The sequence below is a fragment of the Bos mutus genome, chromosome 21, assembly GCF_027580195.1.
Source record: "Bos mutus isolate GX-2022 chromosome 21, NWIPB_WYAK_1.1, whole genome shotgun sequence".
NCBI classification, from domain to species: Eukaryota; Metazoa; Chordata; class Mammalia; order Artiodactyla; family Bovidae; genus Bos; species Bos mutus.
In genome coordinates this window covers 24540929-24567566 of record NC_091637.1, presented here as the reverse complement: position 1 = coordinate 24567566, position 26638 = coordinate 24540929, and the positions used below count along the sequence as shown (strand labels likewise).

Sequence of the window (26638 nt, the reverse complement as noted above, 5' to 3'; positions counted from 1 at the left end):
AAGAAGTCCTTGAGAAGAAAGAGGCCTCTCTCCAGGCTGGCAGATTCCTGGAGGGTGCTACAGAGCTGGGGAGGGGGTTAATTGTGTGTTTCTACAATAGTGGAGGGTGGAGGGTCGGGGAGGAGTGATCTTTGAAATAAACACCTGCAGCAGATTTTGTTTACCCAAGACAATGAGCGCAGAGACTTGGACTGTTTCCCTTTAATAAAAACATTGCCCGGCAACATGTGCTGGGAACCACAGGCATGGCCCCGTGATGAGAACATCCCGCCTGGGTGACAGATGGTTGGTACCTTGATGCCACTCTGATTGATCTGCGGTGGCTGGGAGTCCCGGGCTGAGAAGGATGGTGAGGCTCCGTGGGGGAGTATGCTGCCATCCATTCGTCATGTCTGCATGGGCTGGGGAGTGAGGAGGGATGGGTAGAGAGCAGGGCAAGAGTGAAGAGGCCTGGTTCTGCCCTCCTCTTCCAGCCCAGCCCTGTGGATCTGAGAATGGCTTGGGTGAGTCACACTCCTTTCTGGGCTCAAGAAGGGAACCAGGAAAAATGAATGCTTCCCAAGTAGACAGGTCGCTTTCTCTCCCTCTAATTCTCCCCACCCTACTGTCCTCCCTGTTTTCCTTACAACAGCTCTCTCCTACTCTTCCTTCATGTTTTTCTTGGATGTCTCCGACCACCCCACTCCCCTTGTCGCCGTTGGCTTCTTTTCCCTGGTTGTGTGCTTCCAGGGCCCTCTTTTGTAGCATTCATCACACTTAAATAACGATTTCTTTTGTGTTAGATTCCCTGTTGCACTCTAAGTAAGCTGTGGGGAGGGATAGGGCCGTAGAATACAGTTGCCCTCACTGTGCACTGCACAATTCAGGGACAGCATTCACATAAACTAGGTCTCAGCAGAGTTCTTCTGTCAAAGGCCAGATGGTAAATATTTTAGATCTTGAGGGCCAGAGGGTCTCTGTCAGAAGCAGGTGGACTTAGGCAATCCTAATGGTTGGTTGAATGGGTGCAGCTATGTTACAGTAAACCTTTACTTATGGATGCTAAAATGGTAATTCTATATAATTTTTACTTACCATAAAATGCACTTTTGATTTTTTTCAACCATTTAAAATTATAAAAGTCCTTCTAAACGTGCAGGCTGTACAAAAACAGAAAGTGGGCCAGCATTCTGGATGGCAAGATTCCATGTCATAAATATGTCATTTCACCCAAAACATGCTATAAAGTTAATATAATTGCAATTGAAGTTCAGCCTAGCAGAGTGATTTTAAAGTCCATCTGAAGGAATAAATACATGTAAATTGATAATCATGTTCTGAAAAAAGAACAATGAAAGTAACATTTCCTACATTAATTCAAATATATTATAGGCTTATAAACATATTAAAAGTAACAAAAACAGCCCGACACTATTTCCAGAACAGGCCAATAGACCATCAAAGTAAAATAGAAAGTTCAGAAACAGACTTACACATGTTTGAGAATTTAGTAACAATAAAGTCAGCTTTGGAAAGCAGGGGAAACAGCTGGAGTATTGGATAAATAAAATGGGGCAGTTGGCTAACCAAACTGAGAGAAAGATTACATTTATGTATTTTATTCACAAGCTACACCAAAGTAAACTGGAGTTAAGTATTTTTACAATCACTTATTTATTTTGGCTGCACCAGGTCTTCCTTGCTGCATGGGCTTTCTCTAGGTGCAGCAGGCGTACTCTCTGGTTGTGGTGCTCAGGCTTCTCTCGTGGTGGCTTCTCTTGTTGAGGCCCCTGGGCTCTAGAGCACAGGCTCAGTAGTTGTGGCACATGGGCTTAGTCTCTCTGAAGCATGTGGAATCTTCCAGACCAAGGATCTAACCTGTGTCCCCTGCATGGCAGGCAGATTCTTAACCACTGGACCACAAAGGAAGTCCCCTAGTTAAGTATTTATATGTAAAAAATAAAATACAGATGAGTGTGTATGCAATCTAGGAGTGGGAAAAGACATGCTCAAAACAGGGAAAAAAAAAAAGAAAAGAAAAGAAAATGGTACACCTCACGGCAAAGTAGAAAAACTTTAAAAGACAGTAAACACAAAATCAGTGGAAAATAGCTGAGAAAAAAGAAGTCTGCAATGTAGATGTTCCATTATACACTTAACATGAAGAGTTAGTTTAAATTAATAAAACTGAAAATAGTAAATAGGACTTGGCAGTTCTCAAAAGAAGATGTTCAAATGGCCAATACAAAGGGAAAAGGGAGCCTTCATCAACTGTATTTTTGTAGTCCCAGCTTATCATGTTCCTACTGTGCTACTCTACCAGTCCATGCCCTGTTGGAATCTAAGAGGGTGGATTTCCTCCCTGGTGTTTCCTGCAGCCGTAGGAAACCGTTTCCTGGGAGTGGGGCCCTGAGTCTTGCTGTCAGTGCTTGGGGTCATTCATCACCTCCTGGCTCCTCAGGAACCTCCGATAGTCTTTCTACCTCCACCCTCCCCCACTTCAGGGCCCACATTCACCCCTCTGTGCACTGCCATGCACCCCGGATCCGTCTCATTTGAATTTTCCAAAGGCTCTTCCCATGTGGACAACTAAAGCTCTTCAGATTGGCATGGTGCCTGTTTATCTGTTCAATGACTAGTTCAAGGGCCATGAACAGGCAGAATCAGCCTGGTCACAGGTACATCTGTTGCAGACTCTCTGCCTGAAAACTGAAGATGACTTCAGCCATCAAATGGGGCCCCCAATCCAGAAATCACTGTGTCACCACCCCTGGGGGGCCTGTTCTCTTGGGACTTCAGGGAAATGATAGTTAATTCACGGTAATGACTGGACCACACTCAGGAATGAGAACTTGGAATGTTTCCACTACTTTGTTGTTCAGTAGCTCGGTTGTGTCCGACTCTTTGCGACCCCCTTGTACTGCAGCACGCCAGGCTTCCCTACCCTCTACTATCTCCAGGAACTTGCTCAAACTCATGTCCACTGAGTCAGTGATACCATCCAACCATCTCATCCTCTATCATCCACTTCTACTTTTGCCTTCAGTCTTCCCCAGCATTAGGATCTTTTCCAATGATACCTGTTAAAGGCCCCCCTGGCCCCAGCCTTCCCTTCTGAACGTCCTGGGGGTGTGACCAGTACAGACTTTGCTCTGCAGAGCCCAGGCGCTGTGTTCTGTTCTCTTACCACCACCCCCACCTCTCAGCTCCCTCACCCCTTTTTCTCTTCAGTCTTTCCTTCTTTTCTTTCTCTGTTCACACAGTGTGTTTTCTCTGCAGAGTGGGGGTGCTCAGGGAATTCCAAACCCATCCAGGGTCCAGGAGCCCCATGCCTCTCAGGACTTCCATGCACATGAGGTCCAGGCCCCTTACTGGCCTCCTGTGCCTCGCAGCCCAGGGGCACCCACCCAGCGCCTTCCATCCTCTGCTCTTGTCCTGAGAATGAGACCTCACAGTGGTGGGGGTTTGCCTTCAGGGCACAAACTGCTGAGAGAAGGGACAGCACCCCTTGACAGCACCCCAAGCTGGAAAACACCAGGGCCTCAGCGACCACCCAGGGCGCTGGGAGAGCCTGGGGAGGGAGCAGAGAGTGTAGCCATGGAGGGGTGGTGATACGGCAGAGAAAGACAGAGAATGTTCCAGGGAGGCGGAAGACAGGGCCCAGAGCCCCAACTCCTGGGAGCTCACTCTTCCTCTCTGGGACTCATTTTCCCTTTCCATGAGTGGAGCGCACGTTAAAAAAAGAGAATTTTTTTCGGCTGCGCCACAGGTGGGATCTAGTTCCCTGACCCAGGATTGAACCCCGTGCCCCCTGCTTTGGAAGTGTGGAATCTTAACCACTGGACCACCAGGGACAAGTCCCCACACTTTGGCATATTTGGTTCTTTTGGCTTCCCCTGTGATTCAAGGCAAGCCCAGACATGCTGAGGAGACCCCCAGGTCTGCAGGGTGTAGGAGCCAGGGTGATGAGCAGGAACAAGGAAAGAACAGGAGGAGGTGGGCCCTGCAGGATGGAGCAGAATTGGCCCGTCTCTTGGGTTCTCTGTGTTCTCACAGATTGGCTGTTCTCTGGAACCAGCCACTTGGGGAGCAGTGGGCAGAGAAGGGGGTATGGGAGTGGGGCCACGGCAAATGTGGCTGTCTGGGAAATGCTCTGAGGCCTAATGAGACTATGTGCACCCCCAGCATTCCAGGTGATGACAAAGCAGGCACTTTAGAGACTCTGGGTTTCTGTCCTTTCCTTTTTTTTTTTTTTTTTCCATTTTCTAACGTTTATTCCAAAAGGGGCTGGTGGAGAACTAGCATTTGCTGAGCATCACTCTGCTCCAGTAGATGCACAATACTTTCAGAAGAACCACATTTCACCTCTGTGTTTTCCATGGAAAGACCTGTGGTTCAGAGCTGTTAGGCATCTTGCTCAGGGTCACACAGGTGGGAAGGGGCAAAAGGCAGCAGATCGAGCCTCCATCTGTGTGGGTCTCAAGCCCTAGATCCTGTCATGTCCTCATGACATGAGGACTTTTCCTCTGAGTGGCTTTTTCTCTGAGTTCTTCAGGGCCCTAGCTTCCTCCAGGATCCCTCAGGGGCACCCCCAGCCAGCAGGGACTTGAGGGAAGCCAGCAGCCAGAGCACTACCCTTCTCGGCCAGCTTGACCAGCATTTGATTGCATGCTGAGAAGAGCCCTTCTGAATTGTACACTCTGCCGTCACCATCCTGAAATACACTTTATTTTTTCGGAGACCATTTTTTTCTTAATTAATTTTTTGTTTTTTCAGCTGTGGTGGGTCTTCGTTGCTGTACACAGGCTTTCTCTAGTTGCGATGAGTGAGGGCTACTCTTCATTGAGGGTCACAGGCTTCTCATTGCAGTGGCTTCTCTTGTGCAGCACAGGCTCTGTGGCATGCAGGCTTCAGTAGTTGCGACTCACGGGCTCTAGAGCACAGGCTCAGCAGTCGTGGTGCACGGGCTTAGTTGCTCCGTGGCATGTGGGATCTTCCCTTACCTGGGATCCAGCCGGTGTCCCTTGCATTGCACTGGACCGCCAGGGAAACCCCATCCTGAAATTTTTAACCATTTTGTTAACAAGGGGCTCGCTTGTTTGTTTTACATCAGGCCCCACAAATTACATAGTCCATCCCACTGAACTGGTTTTCAGGTTAAGTGTCACCTGAGAGGATTTCCTTAACTTGTGGTAGGGGATGCTTGGAGGGACAGGATGTCCTGGCCTGAGCTTAACCCTGTGTTTTCTCTTGCAGCGAGACCATCATGTTTTTGCACCAGATCTTTTACCAAGGCCTGAAGGCCCGCATCTCCAGCTGGCCCACGCTGGTCCTGGGTGAGTAGCAGCCCTGGCAGGGGTCCTCTGCCCCTCCATCCCCACCCTGACCTGGGAAGTCCCTCTACAGTGGCCACCCCCTCCCCCCCAAACCCCAGCTGGCAACACTTTTGTCCTTGCAGAATGTACCACAGGGGCCCTTTAAAAACTCCCAGGAACGCTCAGAGGGCTCAGAAGAGGAAAAACAAATTGGCAAAAGCTACATTTCTGGGAGGAAGTGATATATTTTTAGTTTATCTGTTTTTCCTTTTTAAAAATAAAATATATGTACCCATTTGAGAAAATTCGAGAATCCAGAAAAGAAGGAAATGGTTAAAAATATCAGCCATAGTTCTGCTTCCCAAAGATAACTACTGTAAACACTTGGGTTTGTTTCCTTCCAATTCTTTTTTCTATGCATAGATCTTGGTGATTTTTTTTCCCATTTTACATAATTGCAAACATACTGAATATAGAATTTGAATCTTACTGTGGGTTTTTTTTTTTACTTAACATTATTGCATAAGCATTTTCTCAAGCTGAAGCATGCTTTTTGATGACTGTGTAGTGCTCCAGGGCCCTGTGAATCTGCCACTGTCTACACAGACATCTCCCCCTTCTTGGCTCTTAAAGATGCTCTGCCTTTTTGCTGTTACTAGAAACAATAGTGTCTATGTGTGAGGTGGTCTCCATAGTAGAGAGCAGTTCCCTGAGATAGGTGTCCAGAGGCTGAATGGCTGAAACAAGGGCGGTGGACTCCCCGCTCTGTACCCACCGTCACATTTCTCTCCAAGTCCTCACTCCTGAGAGTGATGTATAGGAGTGCCTCTCACATCTTGTCTCTCCAACCCTGGGTAGCATCTTCCTTCCACCTAATTCAACAGGAAAAGGTGAGTGTTGTGTCAGTTCTGCTGTGGAGTCAAGGGAAAAGGCTCAGGAAGGTGAAGGGACTGCTGAGAGAGGAGAGGCTCCCCTGCCCACAGGCCAGGAGACTTCCACAGGGAGTGAGTGCTATTTCTATTTCTCTCAGGTCAAAGAGACCCATTTTCTCCAAGGTCAAAAGAAGAAGCAGGTGACTCAGTGGTAAAGAACAGGCCTGCCAATGCAGGAGACACAAGAGCCATGGTTTTATCCTTGGGTCAGAAAGATCCCCTGGAAGAGGAAATGGCAACCTGCTCCTATATTCTTGCCTGAAAAACTCCATGGACAGAGGAGCCTGGCAGGCTACAGCCTATAGGGTCACAAAGAGTTGGACACGACTTAACGACTGAGCAAACACACACATATACACTAGAAAAAAGAAAAAGGCTGTACTTTCTGTCCTCGTAGGATTGATGAGGTGATCCACTGGATAGGTGGATGCCTTGCATGAGAGCTCCCACTTAGAGTTTGTTACAAGGAAATTTTTTCCTTTTATTGAAATGTAGTTGACTTACAATGTTGTCTTCATTTCAGCTGTACAGCAAAGTGATTCACTTATACCTATATATATGTTCTTTTTGTAATATTCTTTTCCATTATGGTTATTATGGGTTATTGAATATAGTTCCTCGTGCTATACACTGGATGTATGGGTGCTCAGACTCTTTGCAACCCCATGGACTGTAGCCCTCCAGGCTCCTGTGTCCATAGGATTTTCCCGAGAAGAATACTGGAGTGGGTAACCATTTCCTCCTCCAGGGGATCTTCCCTACTCAGGGATCAAACCTGAGTCTCCTATGTCTCCTGCCTTGGCGGGCAGCTTGTTTACCACTGAGCCACCAGGGAAGCCCTGTGCTATACAGTAGGACCTTCTCGTTTATCCGTTCTATATGTAAAAAGTTACAAATGCTAAACCCAAGCTCCCACTCCATCCATCCCCCATCCCCCTCCCCCTTGGCAACCACAAATCTGTTCCCTAAGTCTGTGAGTCTGTTTCTGTTTTGTATATAAGTTCGTGTCATATTTAGATTCCACATATAAGTGATATCATGTGGAGTTTGTCTTTCTCTGTCTGACTTACTTCACTGAGTATAATCATCACTAGCTGCATGGTCTTTCTCTTTAATGGGGTTAGTAAGCTGATGTTTTAGAGCAATGGTCCCCAACCTTTTGGGTACCAGGGACTGATTTCATAGAAGACAGTTTTTCCACGGACCAGGACTGGGGGGATGACTTCAAGATGTTTCGAGCACAGTATGTTTATTGTGCATTTTATTTCTAATCTAACACTGCTGCTGATCTGACAGGAGGTGCTGGCCGGGAGGTTGGGGGACCTCTGTTTTAAAGGCTCCATCCCATCCCACCAAGTGTTGAAGGGCAGGCTTGGGCTTTCGAGAGCTGGAAGGACAGGAGGTTGAGACTGACGGGCCAGCAGGGGCTGCAGAGCTGAGAGGGCAGGGACAGGGGACCCACAGGTGAGGGCATAGAGACTCAGGAAAGCATGTCATGAGGTGGAAAGCCCTGGAACAAGGGAGTCGGGAAACCTGGTTCCAAGCCAGCTGCTGACTCACCCTGTGGCCTCTGACAGGTCCCAGTCACAGATGGGACACTCTGGGAGGGAGGCCCCCTGGAGGGAGGAGGGCACTGGGGGGATGTAATTACAACAGAGGCCAAGGGCAACCCCCACAGGCACTCTGGGACCCAGGTGGCCTCTCAGAGAGGTCCCCAGTCGAGGCAGGGGCCGGCCTTCACACCCCCCTCCCTTACCGTCACGGGCCCAGCTTGTGCAGGGCAGCTTCCTTCAGCGGAGAGCAGTTCCCACGCAGGGAGGACCCAGCTGACAGCCACTGGGACTGGTGACAGCCAGGGAAGAAGCACCTGTGTCCTAAAAGGTGCCCAGGGGGCAGGCACCCCACAGCACCCTCCACACCTGCTTTCTCTGGCCCTCTAGGTGTCAGACTAGATAAGGCTCCAAACCTTGTGGTTCTGATGTGATTGATCCCAGTGCCTGGGGCCTTCCTGTCTCTCCTAGGAGAGGGCGGTGGGGCCAGGGTCGGCTCCAAAGGCAGGGGGTTTCTCTGGGACCTCCCCAGAGGGTCTGGGGAGGCCGAGGGCCTGGGGGAGGGCGTCAGCCCCTCACCGCACATGGAGGGCGCCCCCGCTGCCCACTGAGCCCTGCCTCCTTGCAGCCGACCTGTTCGACATCCTGCTGCCCATGCTCAACATCTACCAGGAGTTCGTGCGCAACCACCAGTACAGCCTGCAGATCCTGGCGCACTGCAAGCAGAACCGCGACTTTGACAAGCTGCTCAAGCACTACGAGGCCAAGCCCGACTGCGAGGAGAGGACGCTGGAGACCTTCCTCACCTACCCCATGTTCCAGGTGCGCCGCCCCGCCTGCCGCCCTGGTAGGGCGCATGCGCACGTGGGTGGCTGGGCGGTGGGGTCAGGAGGGGTACGAACGGCGGAGAGACTGGCCTGCGGGACAGCCCAGGGGTGGGGTCGTCCCACCCAAGACCCTGGCTCCAAGTCTGAGATTGGAAGTCTGAGATTGGAAGTGCAGTGGAGGTCCTTGGTGCTGAGAACCCCTGTCTCTGCGCCCCCATCCCTCTCCGGGGATCTGTCTCTCCCCTGTCTCTCATTTCATCGCCACCTCTCTCCTGCCTCACCTCCCCGCCCCCACAGATCCCTAGGTACATCCTGACGCTGCACGAGCTCCTGGCACACACCCCTCATGAGCACGTGGAGCGCAACAGCCTGGACTATGCCAAGTCCAAACTGGAGGAGCTGTCCAGGTAAACCTGCAGCGAGTCCCCACACCAGGGAACCCACATCACGGGGCAGACCCAGGCTTGAGGGTGCCCCCACCGGGAGTTCGCTGAGCCCAAATGGCCAAAACTCATGTTTCTGCTTAAGATTTCGAGGGGTAGGGACCCATAGCCTGTCCCACCTGGAGGCAGAATCCCCAGGAGCAGTCTGAGGGGTTTACGGCTCCAGTCCAGGTGGGCACCGGCGAGATGGGATGGGTGGCTTGCTGTCCCTGGCACAGGTGGGGCCCAGCAAGGGCCTGGGCAGTCCGTGGACCCATCTCCGGGACTCGCAGACACTCTCTGCCCATTTCCTTGGTTCTCCAGTGTCGATGTGTCAATGCTTGTGGCTGTAGGAGCTCCACGGGGTCCCGAGTGTTGGGCCTTCGTGTATCCCAGGCTCTGTTCAGCAGCAGGCAGTGTCTGTGGGTGGACAGGCGATGGTTGGGCCATTGTCAGAAGCTGAAGCCCCATAGTCAGGGCCTCCCCTGCTTTCCGTCAGTCCCTGGGGCGCAGTCTCTGCCCAGGCAGGAGCAGAGGGACCAGGGAGGAGGGATGCCACAGCCAGGCGGTGGGGGAGGGATTCCCCATCTGTGGGGGCGGGGCGGTGTGGAGGGAAGGAGCTTCAGACTCTAGTGTTTTCTGAAGGGGGAACCCACTAGAGTTTCTGATGGATGAGATAAGAGGACAGAGAGAGAACCTGGGAGTCGAAAGGGAGTCTGAGCCTGAGCAGCCTGAAGGATGGCACTGCCACGATGCAAGGTGTAGAAGCTGCTGGAGGGGCAGGTTGAAGGGGTCTGCTTTGCTTCATGGGAGCTTTATTGGGGGTGTGTTGGGCCTGAGATGGACGACAGCAGTGGAGATGACAAGGAGAGAGAGTCTGTGTTTGAGTCTGGAGTTTAGGGAGGCGAGATGGAACAGGTCATCAGCTCAGACATGGTATTTAAAGTCACCAGCTGGGACTTCCCTGGCAGTCCAGAGATTAAGACTCTGCACTTGCACTGCAGGAGGTGTGGGTTCGATCCCTAGGCAGGGAACTAAGATCCTGCATACCACGTAGTGCAGCCAAAATTTTTTTTTAAAAGTCACAAGATTGATGAGATCACCAAGGGAGTGAGTTTAAGCAGGAATGAGGTATGAACCAAAGGCTGAGCCCTGGGGCATTCACCAGTGGAGGCCAAGAGGTGAGGAAGGGCCTTATGGTCAGAGACTGGATGGGTCTGCAGCGGGTGGGGCTCAGCCACCAGCCCCTCTGGAGCCCCACCCACCACCCAGAGCCCTAAACAGCTTCCCGAGTTCAACAAGTGGAACTTGTTGGGCAGCTGGGCAGAGGGAGGACCAATCTGGACTGGGGCAGGGCACAGACCCCACAGTGAAGAATTCAGGAGAAGGTGTAAGCAGGACGTGACTGCAGACTAACAGAACCGTTGTGGGGTGTGGACCCCAGTTCTCTCGGGCCCCAGGGAGTCAGTACAGTGTACTCTTCCCCAGGGAGAAGATGTGGACCCCCACTGTGAGTTCCTGGACCCTGTGGGATGCCCTGTCCCAGTGCAGGCAGGGGTACAGGAGGCACGTGGGTACCAGGGAACTTGGCCCAAGACCCCAGTCCCCTCTCCCCCCTGGTGCTGGGTGTACTGACTGCTCTTCCTTTGTCCCCCCACCCATCACCTGCACCTGGTCCTGAGCCCAGCCTGAGAAGCACAGAAGAGGGTTTTCCCATGTGATAGCAGCCCTTTCATCCTCCTCCTACCTTCCCTGGGGCCTGAGGAAAGCTGCAGCCTGACTAGAAGCCAGAAGATAACCAGCCCCTCCCTCGCCAGCCTCAGAGCCCTGCACCCCTCACCTCTGGGGGCCTTTGTCCCACTTCCTCTCCTGAACTCCTCACTCCTAGGCTCCAGGGTAACCCAGGTCATCACTTCCAGTTCCCCCAGGAGCCTCAGGCCCTGGAAACCCCAGGCCGCCTTCCCAGAGTCGCCCCCAGCTTCCCTAACCTAGGCTCCCCCATCACAGACTGCAACCTGGGTCTGCCGTTTACCCTGAGCTGCTGCAGTTTATACACGTCTAACAGCCATCCCTAGGTGGCTCAGGGGTAAAGAGCCCGCCTGCCAGGGGCAGAGACGTAGGAGACCCAAGTTCGATCCCTGGGTCCGGAAGACCCCTTGGAGGAGAAAATGGCAACCCACTGCAGTATTCTTGCCTGGAGAATCTCACGGACACAGGAGGCTGGCTGGCTATAGTTCACAGGGTCCCAAAGAGTCAGACATGACTTGGCGACTAAATAACAAAGATTTTTTTTTTTGTTTAATGTGGAGCATTTTTTAAAGTCTTTATTGAATTTGTTACACTATTGCTTCTGTTTTATGTTCGGGTTTTTTATGCTGAGTTTGACGGCACCTGGGATCTTAGCTCCCTGACCAGGGATCAAACCTGCATTTCCTGAATTGGATTGTGAAGTTTCAGCCACAGGACCGCCAGGGAGTCCACCCCCTCATTTTGAGCACCTCTAGCCTCTTCAGCCAGTCCCCCACTCTGTGCAAGAGAGAGGGTTATGATTGCCTTGGGCTGCTTCCAAAAGTGAAGTACTTTTGGAGGCTGGAGGAAGGATGGCTACTTCCATCCACAGAACTACCTGAAAGGTCCCTCTCTGGCCCGTGCCCACGTGTTTTCCTGAAGAAGGCTAAGGCCTGGAAAGAGAAGAGCGTTGCTGGGAAGGTGGGGGTGGGACGGGTAGAAAACCAAAGCTTCTAAGGCAGAGACCTCATCTCGATGCCCCAGTCTGATAGCCGGCAAAAATGACAAGTTATCATGTATCACCTTTTTTTTACAATAACATTTTGCAGTGATAAGGGCAGTGGTCACCACCTTTTATTCAAGCACCTGTCACTGCATGAGGCCAGCCCATGCAATACATTATTTTCCATCCTCACCCCAACAGTTACAAATGGGAAGCTAAGTATTTGAGGGTTGAGTAATGTGTTTAGCATCAATCACACTGATTCCCCTGTTCACAGCTCCAGCTCCACCCATGTCATCTCTCATTGTTACGGGGTTTGAATTGCATCATGTCTACGAGAGAACTCTGTTAACCACTGAATACTCGTCAGCTCTCTGAGTGGTATCTTACTTGTGGAATTTCAGGCATCAACAAACAAAGAGGAGGCTTTGTGCTTTCCTTAGCATAGGTGGGGTACTTTTTCCAGACCTCCTTCCAAAAAACATATATATATTCACTACTTTCCTAAGACTCCTGGGAACACATGGAGGGTCTTAGCAAAGTTGTTAACTCACTCCTACCTTTTCCCACCAATGCTATTTTTAAAAAGCAGTTAAGTACTGCCACCTTGTGGAGAGGAGCAGTGTTGCAGCAGTCAGAACCAGAACAGAAAGTTTCAAGTGTTCTCAGATGAAGGGGCAAACTGTGTCTTGCTTAAACCTCCTAGTCGTGCTGGAGCCTATAGAAATAAACTGCAGTCAGTCTTTCCTTGAGCCAACTGGATTGCCAAGTTGGCAATCCAAAAATAAGGCATTCTGGAACCCAAACATTAAGGAAACCACTATATAAAGAGTGTGCAAGGGGGGAAAAGGAGGTGTGACAAATTGAGATAGTAGCATTGACATATACACACTAGCACATGTAAAATAGCTAGTGGGAAGCTGCTGCATAGCACAGGAGCTTAGCTCAGTGCTCTGTGATAATCTGGAGGGTGGGTTGGGGCAGTGGGAGGGAGGATCTAGAGGGAAGGGACATATATGTATGTGTATAGCTGATTCATCCGAATATTACTACTGGAAAAACCATAGCTTTGCCTATACAGACCTTTGTCAGCAAAGTGATGTCTTTGCTTTTTCATACGCTGTTTAGGTTGGCCATAGCTTTCCTTACAAGGAGCAAGAGTCTTTTAATTTCATGGCTGCAGTCACTGTCTGCAATGATTTTGGAGCCCAAGAAAATAGTCTGTCACTGTTTCCACACTTTCCCCCTTCTATTTGGCATGACTCATTGGAAAAGATCCTGATGCTGAAAAGATTGAGGGCAGGAGAAGAAGGAAGCAACAGAGGATGAGACAGTTGGATGGCATCATCGACTTGATGAACATGAGTTTAAGCAAACTCTGGGAGGTAGAGGAGGACAGGGAAGCCTGGTATTCTGCAGTCCATGGGGTCACAAAGAGTTGCATAAAACTGAGCGACTGAACAACAATAACAAATAGCTGATTCAGATTATTATATCGCTAAAGCGACTGTCGGAGAAGGCAATGGCAACCCACTCCAGTACTCTTGGCTGGAAAATCCCATGGGCAGAGGAGCCTGGTAGGCTGCAGTCCATGGGGTCGCGAAGAGTTGGACACAACTGAGTGACTTCACTTTCACTTTTCACTTTCATGCATCGGAGAAGGAAATGGCAATCCACTCCAGTGTTCTTGCCTGGAGAATCCCAGGGATGGGGGAGCCTGGTGGGCTGCCATCTATGGTGTCGCACAGAGTCGGACACGACTGAAGTGACTTAGCAGCAGCAAAGCAACCGTACTCCAATTTCAAATTTTAATTAATCTTTTTAAAAGAACGTGCAGAGGGGAGAAACAAGCACATTTCCCCGAGGCAGGAAAGAGCTTGGTTTGTTCTCTGGATGGAAATGAGACCAGTGGTGGGGTAAGAGGCAATCAATGAAGAAAGGATGTCTGCTATATGCCCATCTTCCTCCCAGCTCTGCTGTCTCTCTTCCATGTGGGTCAGACCGTCTTTCTCAGCCTCCCAGAGCTGTTGGAAAATTAGAGGAGCCCGCCCTGTAAAGTGCACACACACAGCGGGCTCTCCGTGTAAGTAGGCTCTCTCACCTTTGGTGATCACAGATTCTACCTGAGAATCCAGGCTGTCTTCCCAGGTCTAGCCAGAGACCCAGCATTGCATCCTCCCTGGGAGGTGGGGGCCGCTGGTCTCTGACTGTTCATCCTCACAGGATAATGCACGATGAAGTCAGTGAGACCGAGAACATCCGGAAAAACCTGGCCATTGAACGCATGATCATTGAAGGCTGTGAGATCCTCCTGGACACCAGCCAGACCTTTGTGAGACAAGGTATGGCCTCTGTACCCTGCATCCCCCATCCATCCCCGGCCAGGTGGGCTCCGGCAGCGGGAGGCAGGCCACATTCAGGAACACCATCAGTTGGCTCAGCTGCCACGTGCTAAAGCCTGCCGGCATGACTGCGGCATGTTCCGGGCCTGCGGGGGGAAATGTGACAGCTATATGTAGACGGTGGTGTCTATACATATAGATGCTGATATTGTCAGTTTTCACAGTTTCCTTGTCTCCAGATGTAAACACAATTCTTCCCAGATGGCCTTGGTTTGTCTACTGTATACCATCGTAAACACTGACATGTCCTTTGAGGGAGAGAATACGGGGTGGAGCATGAGGCCAGGCTCTGACTGGCCCCGTGAGTCACAAGTAGTTACAGTGTCGAGGTGGCGTTGGCGAGGGTCAGTCCCTCTGTCCTGTGCTTGGCCTCCTTGGCCTCTTGGGGAGGCCGTGATCACAGTGGTTCTGGGTGCGGTCCCCTTACTCTTAGGCTTCAGCTAACCTTGGGGACACTGTTGAGAGGCTCAGCCCTATTGAGAAGGGTGGGTGAAGCTCTCTGGGGCCCAAGGAACTGACTTCCAACTTGGGGATGTTAGAGCAACAATGCCTTTAAGGTCAGCTGGTTCAGATTCGACGGCCTGTGGGAAATTCAGTGTCTGCTCTTGTGCACCAGAGGTGATGCCTCAGGATGGACCTCAGCCTTCCTTCCTTCCTTCCTTCCTTCCTTCCTTCCATCTTGTCCTGGAGGTTTCTGACTACATGAAAGGCTGGCCTGAGCAGCTGTCACTGGTCCCCAATGCTCTTGGCCTGAACCCCCTCTACTGGGAGCTTGTTCTGAGCCCCTGTGTCCTTCCCCTGGGTCCACCCTGGGACCTGCTGACCCCAGAGCCAGCCTAGCCTGTGACCCACTCCCTTGAGCTGTGCTGTGCGCAAACTGAGGGGATGGGCTGGACCTGGAGATCAGACAGGGAGCCCAACAAGCCCTTTCTCATTTATTCTGTCTCACAACGCCCATGGATGCCTGCCCTATTCATGCCAGTCCAGCTCAGGTCTCCAGGGATGCCCAGAGAACCTGCCCCTCCCTCCAGAGCTGAATGTGCAAGGGAAAGGGGCTCAGGATACAGGAAAGAGGGTCCGTGCAGTGATAAATGTGGGCAGGAGGCAGAGTGGTGGCCCAGAGCGGGACTAGGGGGAATCAGGGAGGGCTTCCTGGGGAAGTGGCATTGGACTCTGCAGCAGAACACGCTGTGATCAATTGGTCATGTCTACAGTGGCTGCATGTGGCAGCAGGGACTTAGTGTGTCTTATCAATCTCTCTAGGCCACAGCCAGCTCCCCACTTCTTCAGTCTCCTGCCACCCCCAGGCCCCAGCCTAGTCCTGCATTCTCACCCCAGGGGCCATGTCCTTCAGGGTTCCTTTGCTTTCTAAGGCCCTGGCCCTGGCTGGATGGGTCAAAGTTCTGGCATGGAGCTTCTCTCGTTATCACCCGCCCCCCCTGAACCCCACCATGTGGCCCCAAGGAGGGGCTGGAGGGGCTGTCTGAGTCACCTGTCTGCTACCAGGAGCCAGGGTCACCTTGTCCCACTGCCATGGCCACTGGCATCGCCACCCACATGCAGCTTCAAAGCTGGCTCAGAGGCACAGGTTGTCCTGGGAGATGGACTCAGGGTCTCTCCTCCGTCTGCAGGGTCCCTCATCCAGGTGCCCATGTCCGAGAAGGGCAAGATCACCAGGGGGCGCCTGGGGTCCCTTTCCCTGAAGAAGGAGGGCGAGAGGCAGTGCTTCCTGTTTTCTAAGCACCTGATCATCTGCACCAGAGGCTCTGGTGGAAAGCTTCACCTGACTAAGGTAAGGATGGCCGGGGCTGGGGAGCTGCTGGGGCTGGAGATTGGACACTACACTGACCTGGGAGTCCTGACCGACCCCAACCAGGGCCCAGACAGTGGGCAGGGACGTCAGAGACGCTCGAGTGTACACACACACACACGCTGACTGGTCCAACTGGAAGCTTGGAATGAGCGAACCATTCATGGGTTTTCTACTGTAGAAGTCATGGGAAATGGGAAAGTGAGTTCGAAGATGCCCAAAGGCGCCCCCACAGCTGGGAGCTGGGACAGAGGAGCCAGGGGGTTCAGAGAAGCTCTTTCTTAAATTTTTATTTATTTATTTTTAATTTCTTTATTTTGACTGTGCTGGGTCTTTGTTGTTGAGAATGGGCTTTTCTTAGTTTTGGCAAGTGGGGGCTGCTCTCTGGTTGCAGTGCCTGGGCTTCTCATTGCAGTGGCTTCTCTTGCTGCAGAGCACAGACTCCAGGGCCCACAGGCTTAAGTAATTGCAGCATATGGGCTCAGCAGTTGTGAGTCCTGGGGTCTAGAGCACAGGCTTAGTAACTATGGTGCACGGGCTTTGTTGCTCCGAAGCATGTACGATCTTCCTGGACCGGGGATTGGACCCGTGTCTCCTTCATTGGAAGGCAGGATTCTTACCACTGGACTACCAGAAAAGTCCCCAGATAAGCCCTTAAAAGTCCCGTAGGTGTATGTGAGGGGCCAGTGGAGGATGGTCACATCTGGCTGAGGCAGAGCAGCACCCAGAGCCTTTTTCTCATTTCCAACCAAAAAGGAGTTCGGACAGCACCCGTTCCTAACGCCTTTGGGCACTCACCCCCCGCCAGCACCCCAGGCAGAAGCTACCACTCCCCAACATGGCACATGGCTTATCCCACTGCTGAGAGCTCAGGATTTGATCCCACTTCTGTCTCTTACACTGTGTGAGCTGGGACACTTCGCATGCTGGTCTGCACCTCACTTTCTTATCTGCTTTGAAATAAAGGTGGCTGTCCTCACCAGAGGCATGCACAGATGCAGGGAGTGCCCATAGACCTGCTCTGGGAGCTGTGATGCCCCTGCCTCTGTAGCGACAGCCTCCCCAAACTGTGTTCATCCCCATGAAGGCTCGCTTCAGCAGATTTCACGTCTGAACATGCTGTGGCCTGGAGAGGGCCAGAAGGAGCCCTTAATTAAAGTAGAACATCAGGGAAACCATTCTTCCAGACCCTGGACGCCTAGCCCATAGCCTCCTGCAGCGCTAATAGATCAAGCAATGGCTTCGGGGAACCTACTGCTTATGTTAACATGTCGACAAATTAGTTGGTCGGCTGCACGGGGGGAAATTAATTTACAAACATGGAATACTCCAGTTTCAACCAAATTGTGTGTCAAGGAAAGCATTCATTATTTATTAGCTCTGGAGTTTCTTTTAGGAAGATCTCTGTCCAGACTGGAGGAATGGTTCCTCCAGCAGGTGGGAGTCAGTAGGGGTGGTTTGGACCGGAGACTTGAAGGCAGCTTTTCAATATGAAAGCACATGCCTTTGTGTTTGTTCATTTTATCTTATTTTGGTTTGAGGGGTTGTTTATTTGTTTGAGCTTTAAACGTCTCTTAGCATACTGGTAAAGGTGGAATCTGAGCACTACGCAAATTCTAGCCCTGCTACTTACCCGTGAGTGACCTTACTAAGCCCCAGTTTGCATGTATACTCAGTCACTAATGTCTAATTCTTTGCAACCCCATGGACTGCAGCATACCAGGCTTCCCTGTCCTTCACTATCTCCTAGAGTTTGCTCAAACTCCTGTCCATTGAGTTGGTGATGCCATCCAACCATCTCATCCTCTGTTGCCCACTTCGCCTCCTGCCCTCAGTCTTTCCCAACATCGGGGTCTTTTCCAAGAGTTGGCTCTTCGCATCAGGTGGCCAAAATATTGAAACTTCAGCTTCAGCATATGTCCTTCCAACGAATAGTCAGAGTTGATTTCCTTTAGGATTAACTTGTTTGATCTCCTTGCTGTCCAAGGGACTCTCAAGAGTCTTCTCCAGCACCACAGTTTGAAAGCATCAGTTCTTTGGCTCTCAGCCTTCTTCATGTCCAACTCTCACATCCCTGCATGACTACTGGAAAAACCATAGTTTTGACAAGATGGACCTTTGTTAGCCTAGGATGAGGGACTTCAAACTTCTCCAGACTTGGGGCTACAAGGTCCTACCTCGGAGCTGCTGTGAGCCAAGAAGCAAACATGCAAGCTCTCCATCCCCAGCCCAACCTTTAGCCTTCTTCAGGGACAGCATCTCTGAGCCAGTCCCAACTGAGCTACTTCATTGGGCTTCTTTTTAATATTTAATTTTCTTTTAAGATTTTTTTTATATGGACCATTTTTTTAAATCTTTACTGAATTTGTTACAGTATTGCTTCTGTTGTGTGCTAAGTCACTTCAGTTATGTCCGACTGTTTATGACCCCATGAACTGTAGCCTGCCAGGTTCCCCTGTTCGCGGGGATTCTCCAGGCAAGAATACTGGAGTGGGTCGCCACTTCCTTCTCCAAGGGATCTTCCCAACCCAGGGTTTGAACCCGTGTCTCTTACGTCTCCTGCATTGGCAGGCGGGTTCTTTACCACTAGCGCCACCTGTGTTTTGGTTTTTTGGCCAAGAGACATGTGGGATCTTAGCTCTCCGACCAGGGATTGAACCCATACCCCCTACATTGGAAGGTGAAGTCTTAACCACTGGACCACCAGAGAAATCCCTGGGCTCCTTATATGAAGATAAAATTCTTCAACTTAAAAACCAGAATACCCACTTGGCTATGATGTGCACATACACGTGCGTGGCTGTCACTTTTAGAGTCCCTCCTCGCACTGACATTCTGGAACTCCGAACCTAGAGCATCTCCCCCCGCCAGTTCAAGGTAGCCCCACTCTTTTTCAGAACGGAGTCATATCCCTCATTGACTGCACCTTGCTGGAGGAACCGGAGAGCACGGAGGAAGAAGGTGAGTGCGAGGCTGCCTGCAGGCCAGTGTGCCCTCACACAAATCACATGCTCTCACTCCGAGACCTGGAGCCCAGGCTTTGGGAGGAGAGGAGTTCGGAGGTCATTGTCCTGGATCTGGAGGGGCCGGTCTGGGTCTTTGGAGAAGGAGCTCCCTGGCCCAGTGGGTGACCACCTCCACCCTCTTCCTGGTTCTTTCCAAGCTCCTTGGGTCCCTGGACTCAGTGCCCTTGGGTTTGGGGGTCCTGCAGGTCAGAGAGCACCCCTCATTAATGCATCCATATGCTGCATGCACTGTTACTCACTGGACAGCCAGGAAGATGCCAGGGAGGTGCCAGGCCCAGCTCTGTCCTCCAGTGCAAACAGGTTGGGTATTCAGGGACACACGTGCTCCCACCAGAGGGAGCGTAGGGGACCATCCCCTGCAGTGAGGCTGGACAGACCAGGACCCAGGACAGGAAACAAGACTCAGGGAGAAGGGAGCATGTGAGGGGGACCTCAGCACACCAGAAGGGCCAGGTACGGGGGGCCCAAGTGCCTGGAAAGCCTTGGCATGGGGCTGTCTGTGGATTTCTGTCTCCTGGAGAATCAGAATTGGGGGATGGGCCTGTTATTTGGGGTTAAGGGGTGGGGTCACTGCTTTCTCTCAATTGGACCCAAGTTGCTCCTCGTCTCCCTGCTTCATGACTCCCCAACGAGGCTCCGGATCCCTGCCCTGGGAGTACACCAGCTGGATGGGCCATTTCTGCCCTTCTCTAGATCAGGGCTCCATGGTGGGGGCTGTGTCTGAGGACCTCAGATTCTAGTCCCCGCTTGGTCTCGGCTCAGGGTTTGCTGAGAGCTGGGAGCCTCATCCACACACATACACACGCATGCCCTGGTCAGCCCCATGGAGCTGAGCTCTGCACCCTTCATGACCCTCCACCCAGGGGAGCCAAGCAGCCCCGCAAGGCAAGAATAAACCTGTAGCAGTTCACCCGAGGCTCTTACCAGCATGATCGTCTTCAGTCTTGGCCATAGCCGGTCCAGACCCCTGTGGAAACTTCAGTCCCAAGTCCAGGAAAGGTAGAGACACAGCCCCAAGCACCCCCACTCAACATGCAGACACCCCACTTGCAAGCAGCTGAAACCATCGCATCCCCAGGTCACCACACGAATGGCAAGTAGAGCCCAGAGCTGTAGCAGGCCCTCCGCAACACTCAGACCAGTGAATGCGGAGGCATTGGAAGGAGTCCCTGAACTATGATCTTAGTCTTTCCAAATAAAGAGAGCTCAAGGGCCCTACAGGTTAAGAGCAGAAATAAAAATACCCAGGATTTACTTTGGCTTTGGGGACCTCTCAGCTGAGATAAATGTCCAGGCCAGTCCCTAACAACTCAAGATCTAAGGTTCTCCGCCTGGCCCCTGGATCACCTTGGCAGAGCAGAAAGTGAAGTGAAGTGAAAATCACTCAGTCGTGTCCAACTCTTTGTGACCCCATGGACTATACAGTCCATGGAATTCTCCAAGCCAGAATACTGGAGTGGGTAGCCTTTCCCTTCTCCAGGGGATCTTCCTAACCCAGGGATGGAACCCAGGTCTCCCGCTTTGCAGACAGATTCTTTACCAGCTGAGCCACAAGGGAAGCCCAGGATGCAGAGCAGAAGGGCCTGGCTTAACCCCTGCCCAGCATGGGGGTGGGAGTGTCTTATGAAAATCCTCCCTAGGGACCTCAGCCCCTCACTGGGGTTAGGAGAGCAGGGTCAACTGGGGAATCCTAAAAGCTATTCTGATACGGAATCAGAGCTGTCCCTATTGGCTGGAAGCTACTCTGTACTCTAGGCCTCAGTCTTACCATCTTTGAAATGGGGATTCCTCACCTTAAAAAAGAACAAAAAGTTCTGACTTAGAATATGAATTTACGGTTTCTGGGAGGAACAGGATTTTTATGGACTTTGGGAAGGTCTTGTACACACTGTTATATTTAAAATGAATAACCAACAAGGACTTCCTGTATAGCACAGGGAACTCTGCTCAATGTTAGTGGCAGCCTGGATGGGAGGGGAGTTTGAGGGAGAATGGATATGTGTATATGGATGGCTGAGTCCCTTTGCTATTCACCTGAAACTACCACAATATTGTTCATCGTCTATACTCCAATACAAAATAAAAAGCTTGAAGTTTGGGGAAAAATTAAGATACACCAAGGCATGAATCCAGAAAAGACAAAAATATAGTTCTGAAGCTGGCAAGAGGCCTGATGCCCTAGCGATGCCATGCCTTCACCACCAGGTGAGGCAGGCATCATGCAGTTGTTTTCCAACTCAAAAAAGTCCCGCACTCATCCTGCTAACTCCGTGTTTTGCAACTGGAAGCCAAAGGGTCCGGCCAAGATGTAGACCACTTGGATTTCAAGATCGGGGTGGAGCCAAAGGATTCACCACCCTTCACGGTCATCCTCGTGGCCTCGTCCAGACAGGAGAAGGCGGCATGGACTAGTGACATCAGCCAGGTGAGCGGTATCACCTCTCCCTGAGGGCAGGTGGTCCCCTTCTTTCATGCCTGCTGGAGGAAGGGGCAGCTTCAGGGTCCTAATGGGAAAGACACAGGTATCAACAGGAACAGCCCCATTCAAGGCTGAGCCCCGCTAGCTGTCTACTCCCCCGAGACCCCTAGGCCTCCTGTCGGTCAGGGGGCCCCTTGCATCCAGAACATCCATAGGGCTGGTTTGAGACCCCAGGTTCCTGGGCTCCCTGTGGTCCCCTGAATTTATTACATTCACATCTCTGGTACGAGGCCTGGAACCTACACATTAGCCCTGCAGTGGGCAGAGGACAGAGGAGGCTGGAGGCCTCACTGAGCTGGCCTTCAGGGAGAGAGAACCCAGATCACTGTGATCTGATCCTATCCTTGATGTTGGACCTCAGAGGTCACCCCGAGAATGGCCAGAGTGAGACACTTTCACTTTCATAAACACCCCAGGCCAGGGGAGTGGGTGTAGGAATCATTATACCCATTTTGTAGATAGGGAGACTAAGGCCCAAGTAGGTCAAGTAAAGTCCCAAAAGGTCACTGAGCTGGGGACTTGACTTCTGGCCAGAATCCACAGGATGTTCTGTGTTGACCTTGTCCTTGCCTGGATGGTGCCCTCCGACCCTGTGTCAGGTGGGGGCATGTGAACCCTCGCTGAGCAGAGCCCCTGCCAGGCCTGGGTCTCAGCATGGAGACTGAGGCTCTGACCGGGAGTCCTCTCTCTGACTCCAGTGTGTGGATAACATCCGGTGCAACGGGCTGATGATGAACGCCTTTGAGGAGAACTCCAAGGTCACGGTGCCACAGATGATCAAGTAAGTGCCCAAGCCCCACGTGGTCTGGGCCGAGCTCCAGAGACCAAAGGTCACACGGTGACCTCAGGGGGCTCTAGGCATGTATTTGTTCTGAGTTTACATCTATTTGGTTGATGGCTTAGGTCTAGTTTTTGTAGTTGTTTTTGTCTTGAAAATGTGTATTTTTGTATTGTTCAGTCATCCGACTCTTTGCAACCCTTATGGACCGCAGCACACCAGGCTTCCCTGTCCTTCACCATCTCCCCAAGTTTGCTCAAACTCATGTTGGCAATGCCATCCAACTATCTGATCCTCTGTCAACCCTCTTCTCCTCCTGCCTTCAATCCTTTCCAGCATCAGGGTCTTTTCTAATGAGTCGGTTCTTCACATCACTTGGCCAAAGTATTGCAGCTTCAGCATCAGTCCTTCCAATGAATATTTAGGGTTGATTTCCTTTCTGATTGACTGGTTTGATCTCCTTGCAGTCCAAGGGACTCTCAAGAGTCTTCTCTAGCACCACAGTTCAAAAATATGAATTCTTTCGTACTCAGCCTTCTTTATAGTCCAACTCTCACATTCAATTAGGCTGTTTGAAATAGAATATCAGGAATTACACTTTATGCATTCTTTTTTTGTTTTTTTTTAGGAGATGGCTTTTTTCTGTAATTATTTTTTGTTTATTTGGCTGCACCGGGTCTTACTTGTGGCGTGTGGAATCTAGTTCCCTGATTAGGGATTGAACCCAGGCCCCCTGCATTGGAAGTGAAGAGTCTTAGCCACAGGACCACCAAGGAAGTCATTATTTTTTTTGTCATTTTAATTTTTCCCCAAACTTCTTTATTTTTTAATTGAAGGAAAATTGCTTCACAATATTGTGCTGGCTTCTGCCATACATCAAGTTCCCTATTTTTTAAATGGCTATTTTTTCTTTGGTTTGAGCACCCCAGGGAGGAGGGACGAGGGGGTGTCCTCCTGCTGAACTCAGCTTCCTGAGCCCGGTGGGCAGTGCAGCCCTGACGTGCACCAGGCCTGCTTATCCTCCAGCGTCTGCTCACCTGACCCCCGCATGGCTCGCCCCACCACGGGTGGCCTGCTGGCCCTCTCACCTCCATCTGAACCTCTGAATCCCCAGCCTGCTCTGTCCCCCTTACAGACACCAGGAGCCAGCTGACCCACCCCGGGGACATTGTCCTGTCCAAAGCAAACATCGGGGACCCACTGCCTCTTTGCCTGTTGAAGTACACACTCTGGGGAACTGCAGACCACTGTGGAGCAAGTGTGTGAAAGGGCCCCCCACATACCCAGTTTCCATGGCAGGCCTGATGAAGCAAGCGCGCCAGCAGCTGGGGGCTAGCCGAGGCAGTGTGGTGTACACCAGGTGTTCTAAGCATCTGGGTGACTTTATGAGGAGTTCTCCCCACCCCAGTGGGTTTCAGTGTATTCACAGTGTCACGCTACCGTCACCGCTAATTCCAGAATATTCCCATCACCCCCAAAAGAAACCCCATGTGTATTAGTAGTCATTCCAGTTCCCCCCTGTTTCTATCCCCTGGCAACCACTAACCTACTTTCTGTGTCTGTAGATTTGGCCGTTCTGGAAAGTTCATAGAAATGAAATCTTGCAACACGTGGACTTTTGTGACAGGGTTCTCTCACCTGCCATGTTTTCAGAAGTCATCCGTGTTGCAGTGTATATCAGCATTTCATTCCTTTTTATGGCTGAATAATATTCCATTGTATGGACAAACCACATTCTGTGTATCCTTTCATCAGTTGATGGACATTTGGGTTGTTTCCACTTTTCCACAATTATGAATAATGTTGCTCTGAATATCCGGTTCCAAATATGCTTTGTGAACAGATTTTCTTCATAACTTGTGAACTCGGCAGCACATTATTCATTAATTTATTTATTTATATTTAGTTTTGGCTACACTGGGCCTTCCAAGGAGTAAGCGTCTTTTAATTTCATGGCTGCAATCTCCATCTGCAGTGATTTTGGAGCCCAGAAAAATAAAGTCAGCCACTGTTTCCACTGTTTCCCCATCTATTTGCCATGAAGTGATGGGACCAGATGCCATGATCTTGGTTTTCTGAATGTTGAGCTTTAAGCCAACTTTTTCACTCTCCTCTTTCACTTTCATCAAGAGGCTCTGTAGTTCTTCTTCACTTTCTGCCATAAGGGTGATGTCATCTGCATATCTGAGGTTATTGATATTTCTCCCGGCAATCTCAATTCCAGCTTGTACTTCTTCCAGCTCAGCGTTTCTCATGATGTACTCTGCATAGAAGTTAAATAAGCAGGGTGACAATATACAGCCTTGACATACTCCTTTTCCTATTTGGAACCAGTCTGTTGTTCCAGGTCCAGTTCTAACTGTTGCTTCCTGACCTGCATACAGGTTTCTCAAGAGGCAGATCAGGTGGTCCTATGACCAACCTAGACAGCGTATTAAAAAGCAGAGACATTATTTTGTCAACAAAGGTCCATCTAGTCAAGGCTATGGTTTTTCCAGTGGTCATGTATGGATGTGAGAGTTGGACTATAAAGAAAGCTGAGCACCAAAGAATTGATGCTTTTGAACTGTGGTGTTGGAGAAGACTCTTGAGAGTCCCTTGGACTGCAAGGAGATCCAACCAGTCCATCCTAAAGGAGATCAGTCCTGGGTATTCATTGGTAGGACTGATGTTGAAGCTGAAACTCCAATACTGTGGCCACCTGATGCAAAGAGCTGACTCATTTGAAAAGACCCTGATGCTGGAAAAGATTGAGGGCAGGAGGAGAAGGGGACGACAGAGGATGAGATGGTTGTATTTCATCACTGACTCAATGGACATGGGTTTGGGTGGACTCCGGGAGTTGGTGATGGACAGGGAGGCCTGACGTGCTGCAGTTCATGGGGTTGCAAAGAGTCGGACACGACTGAGTGACTAAACTGAACTGAACACTGGGCCTTCACTACTGCACTCCAGCTTTTTCTAGTTGCAGCGAGCAGGGGCTACTCTCTAGTTGTGGTGTGCAGGCATCTCATTGCGATGGCTTCTCTTGTTGCAAAGCACAGATTCTAGGTACTCGTGGGGTCAGCAGTTGTGGTACACAGGCTTAGTTGCCCCATGGCATGGGGGATCTTCCTGGACCAGGGATCAAACCCGTGTCCCCTGCATTGGCACGCAGATCCTTAACCACTGGACCACCAGGGAAGTGCAAACAGTATATTATTTTTAAGTTTGTTATATTTTATCTAGTGCTTCTAGGAGTTTTATAATGTCAGGTCATCAGGCATGATTGGGAAAAAGAAGTTGTAGCCCATTCTTTCACAACTTCAGTCTTCCAAAGCTTTCCTTGTTCCCATCATAAGCCACTGCATCCTTGATTATTGGTGTGTTGGGGAGACAGTGATGGGTGGGCCATGGTCCAGCCCTCAGGGAGTGTGCGGCCTGGCTGGGGAGATAGCCATGGACTCAGGCACCTTCAGACCCAAATCCCTCCTCCATCCCTCCCTCCTCAGGTCTGACGCTTCCTTGTATTGCGACGACGTGGACATTCGCTTCAGCAAAACCATGAACTCCTGCAAAGTGCTGCAGATCCGGTACGCCAGCGTGGAGCGGCTACTGGAGCGACTGACCGATCTGCGCTTCCTGAGCATCGACTTCCTCAACACCTTCCTGCACTCTTACCGCGTCTTCACCACCGCTGTTGTGGTCCTGGACAAGCTCATCACCATCTACAGGAAGCCCATCAGTGCCATCCCCGCCAGGTGGGCAGGCTCCTCCGCACCCCTCACCTGACCCGCCCCCACCTCAGGCTGATCCATAGACCTCCTGGGCCCCGGAGGGAAACTGAGCTCAGCCTCAGGCTGGAACCTGAGGGGCGGATGTGAGCACTGTCACAGGAATGAGCCTGCCCTCTGCAAAGACATGGGAGAGGGCTGGCCTGCCTGACACTGCTGCTCGGCCCCAGCTTTCTCCTCCTGCCTCTGAGCTCCAGGGGTGGGGTAGAGTTTGGGGGTCACCATGTTGAATCCTCCCTAACCTCACCCCTTGGCCACCTCCTTAAACCCTAGGGCCCACTCTCCTCCCCGCCTTCCCCACTGAAGAAAGGAAAAAAAAAACAAAGTGTGGACTCAAGGAAAGAAGGCGGGAGGGTGGGAGGAAAGTCCGAGAGAGGCAGAATCTTATCCCTTTTCTGCTTAGACCTACAGCATCTTGCTGTAAAGAGAGGCCGTAGCCCCTTTTTGCACACTTGGGGTGGTTCCACCTTTAGAGGGCAAGCACCCAAGTGGATGGAAAGGACACTGGGTTTAGAGTCAGGAGACATCAGAGGAGTCATTTCCTGTCTCTGAGCCCCAGCTTCCTTGTCCATAAACTGTGTGGACCTGGGTGAGGTCAAAGCATGTAGGTGACA

General features: G+C 51.1%; 1 protein-coding gene and 1 long non-coding RNA gene across 3 annotated transcripts in view; one reads left to right on the top strand and one right to left on the bottom strand.

Moving 5' to 3' along the window:
- RASGRF1 (Ras protein specific guanine nucleotide releasing factor 1) overlaps positions 1–26638 on the top strand; it is a 101126-nt gene that overhangs the window by 39743 nt on the left and 34745 nt on the right. For both annotated transcript variants that reach the window (XM_005889762.2, XM_070358415.1), the window contains exons 6-14: positions 5236–5315; positions 8405–8598; positions 8901–9010; positions 13980–14098; positions 15790–15950; positions 18866–18929; positions 21283–21419; positions 22172–22254; positions 25743–25991. In XM_005889762.2, the coding sequence (XP_005889824.1) occupies positions 5236–5315; positions 8405–8598; positions 8901–9010; positions 13980–14098; positions 15790–15950; positions 18866–18929; positions 21283–21419; positions 22172–22254; positions 25743–25991 (1197 nt within the window). The remainder of the gene's footprint in view (positions 1–5235; positions 5316–8404; positions 8599–8900; positions 9011–13979; positions 14099–15789; positions 15951–18865; positions 18930–21282; positions 21420–22171; positions 22255–25742; positions 25992–26638) is intronic.
- On the bottom strand, positions 1524–20135 carry LOC138984400 (uncharacterized). Its single transcript, XR_011461666.1, has 4 exons — positions 19919–20135; positions 9166–9445; positions 6070–6166; positions 1524–5037 (listed from the first exon to the last, which is right to left on the bottom strand). It is a non-coding gene; the product is annotated as an uncharacterized lncRNA (long non-coding RNA).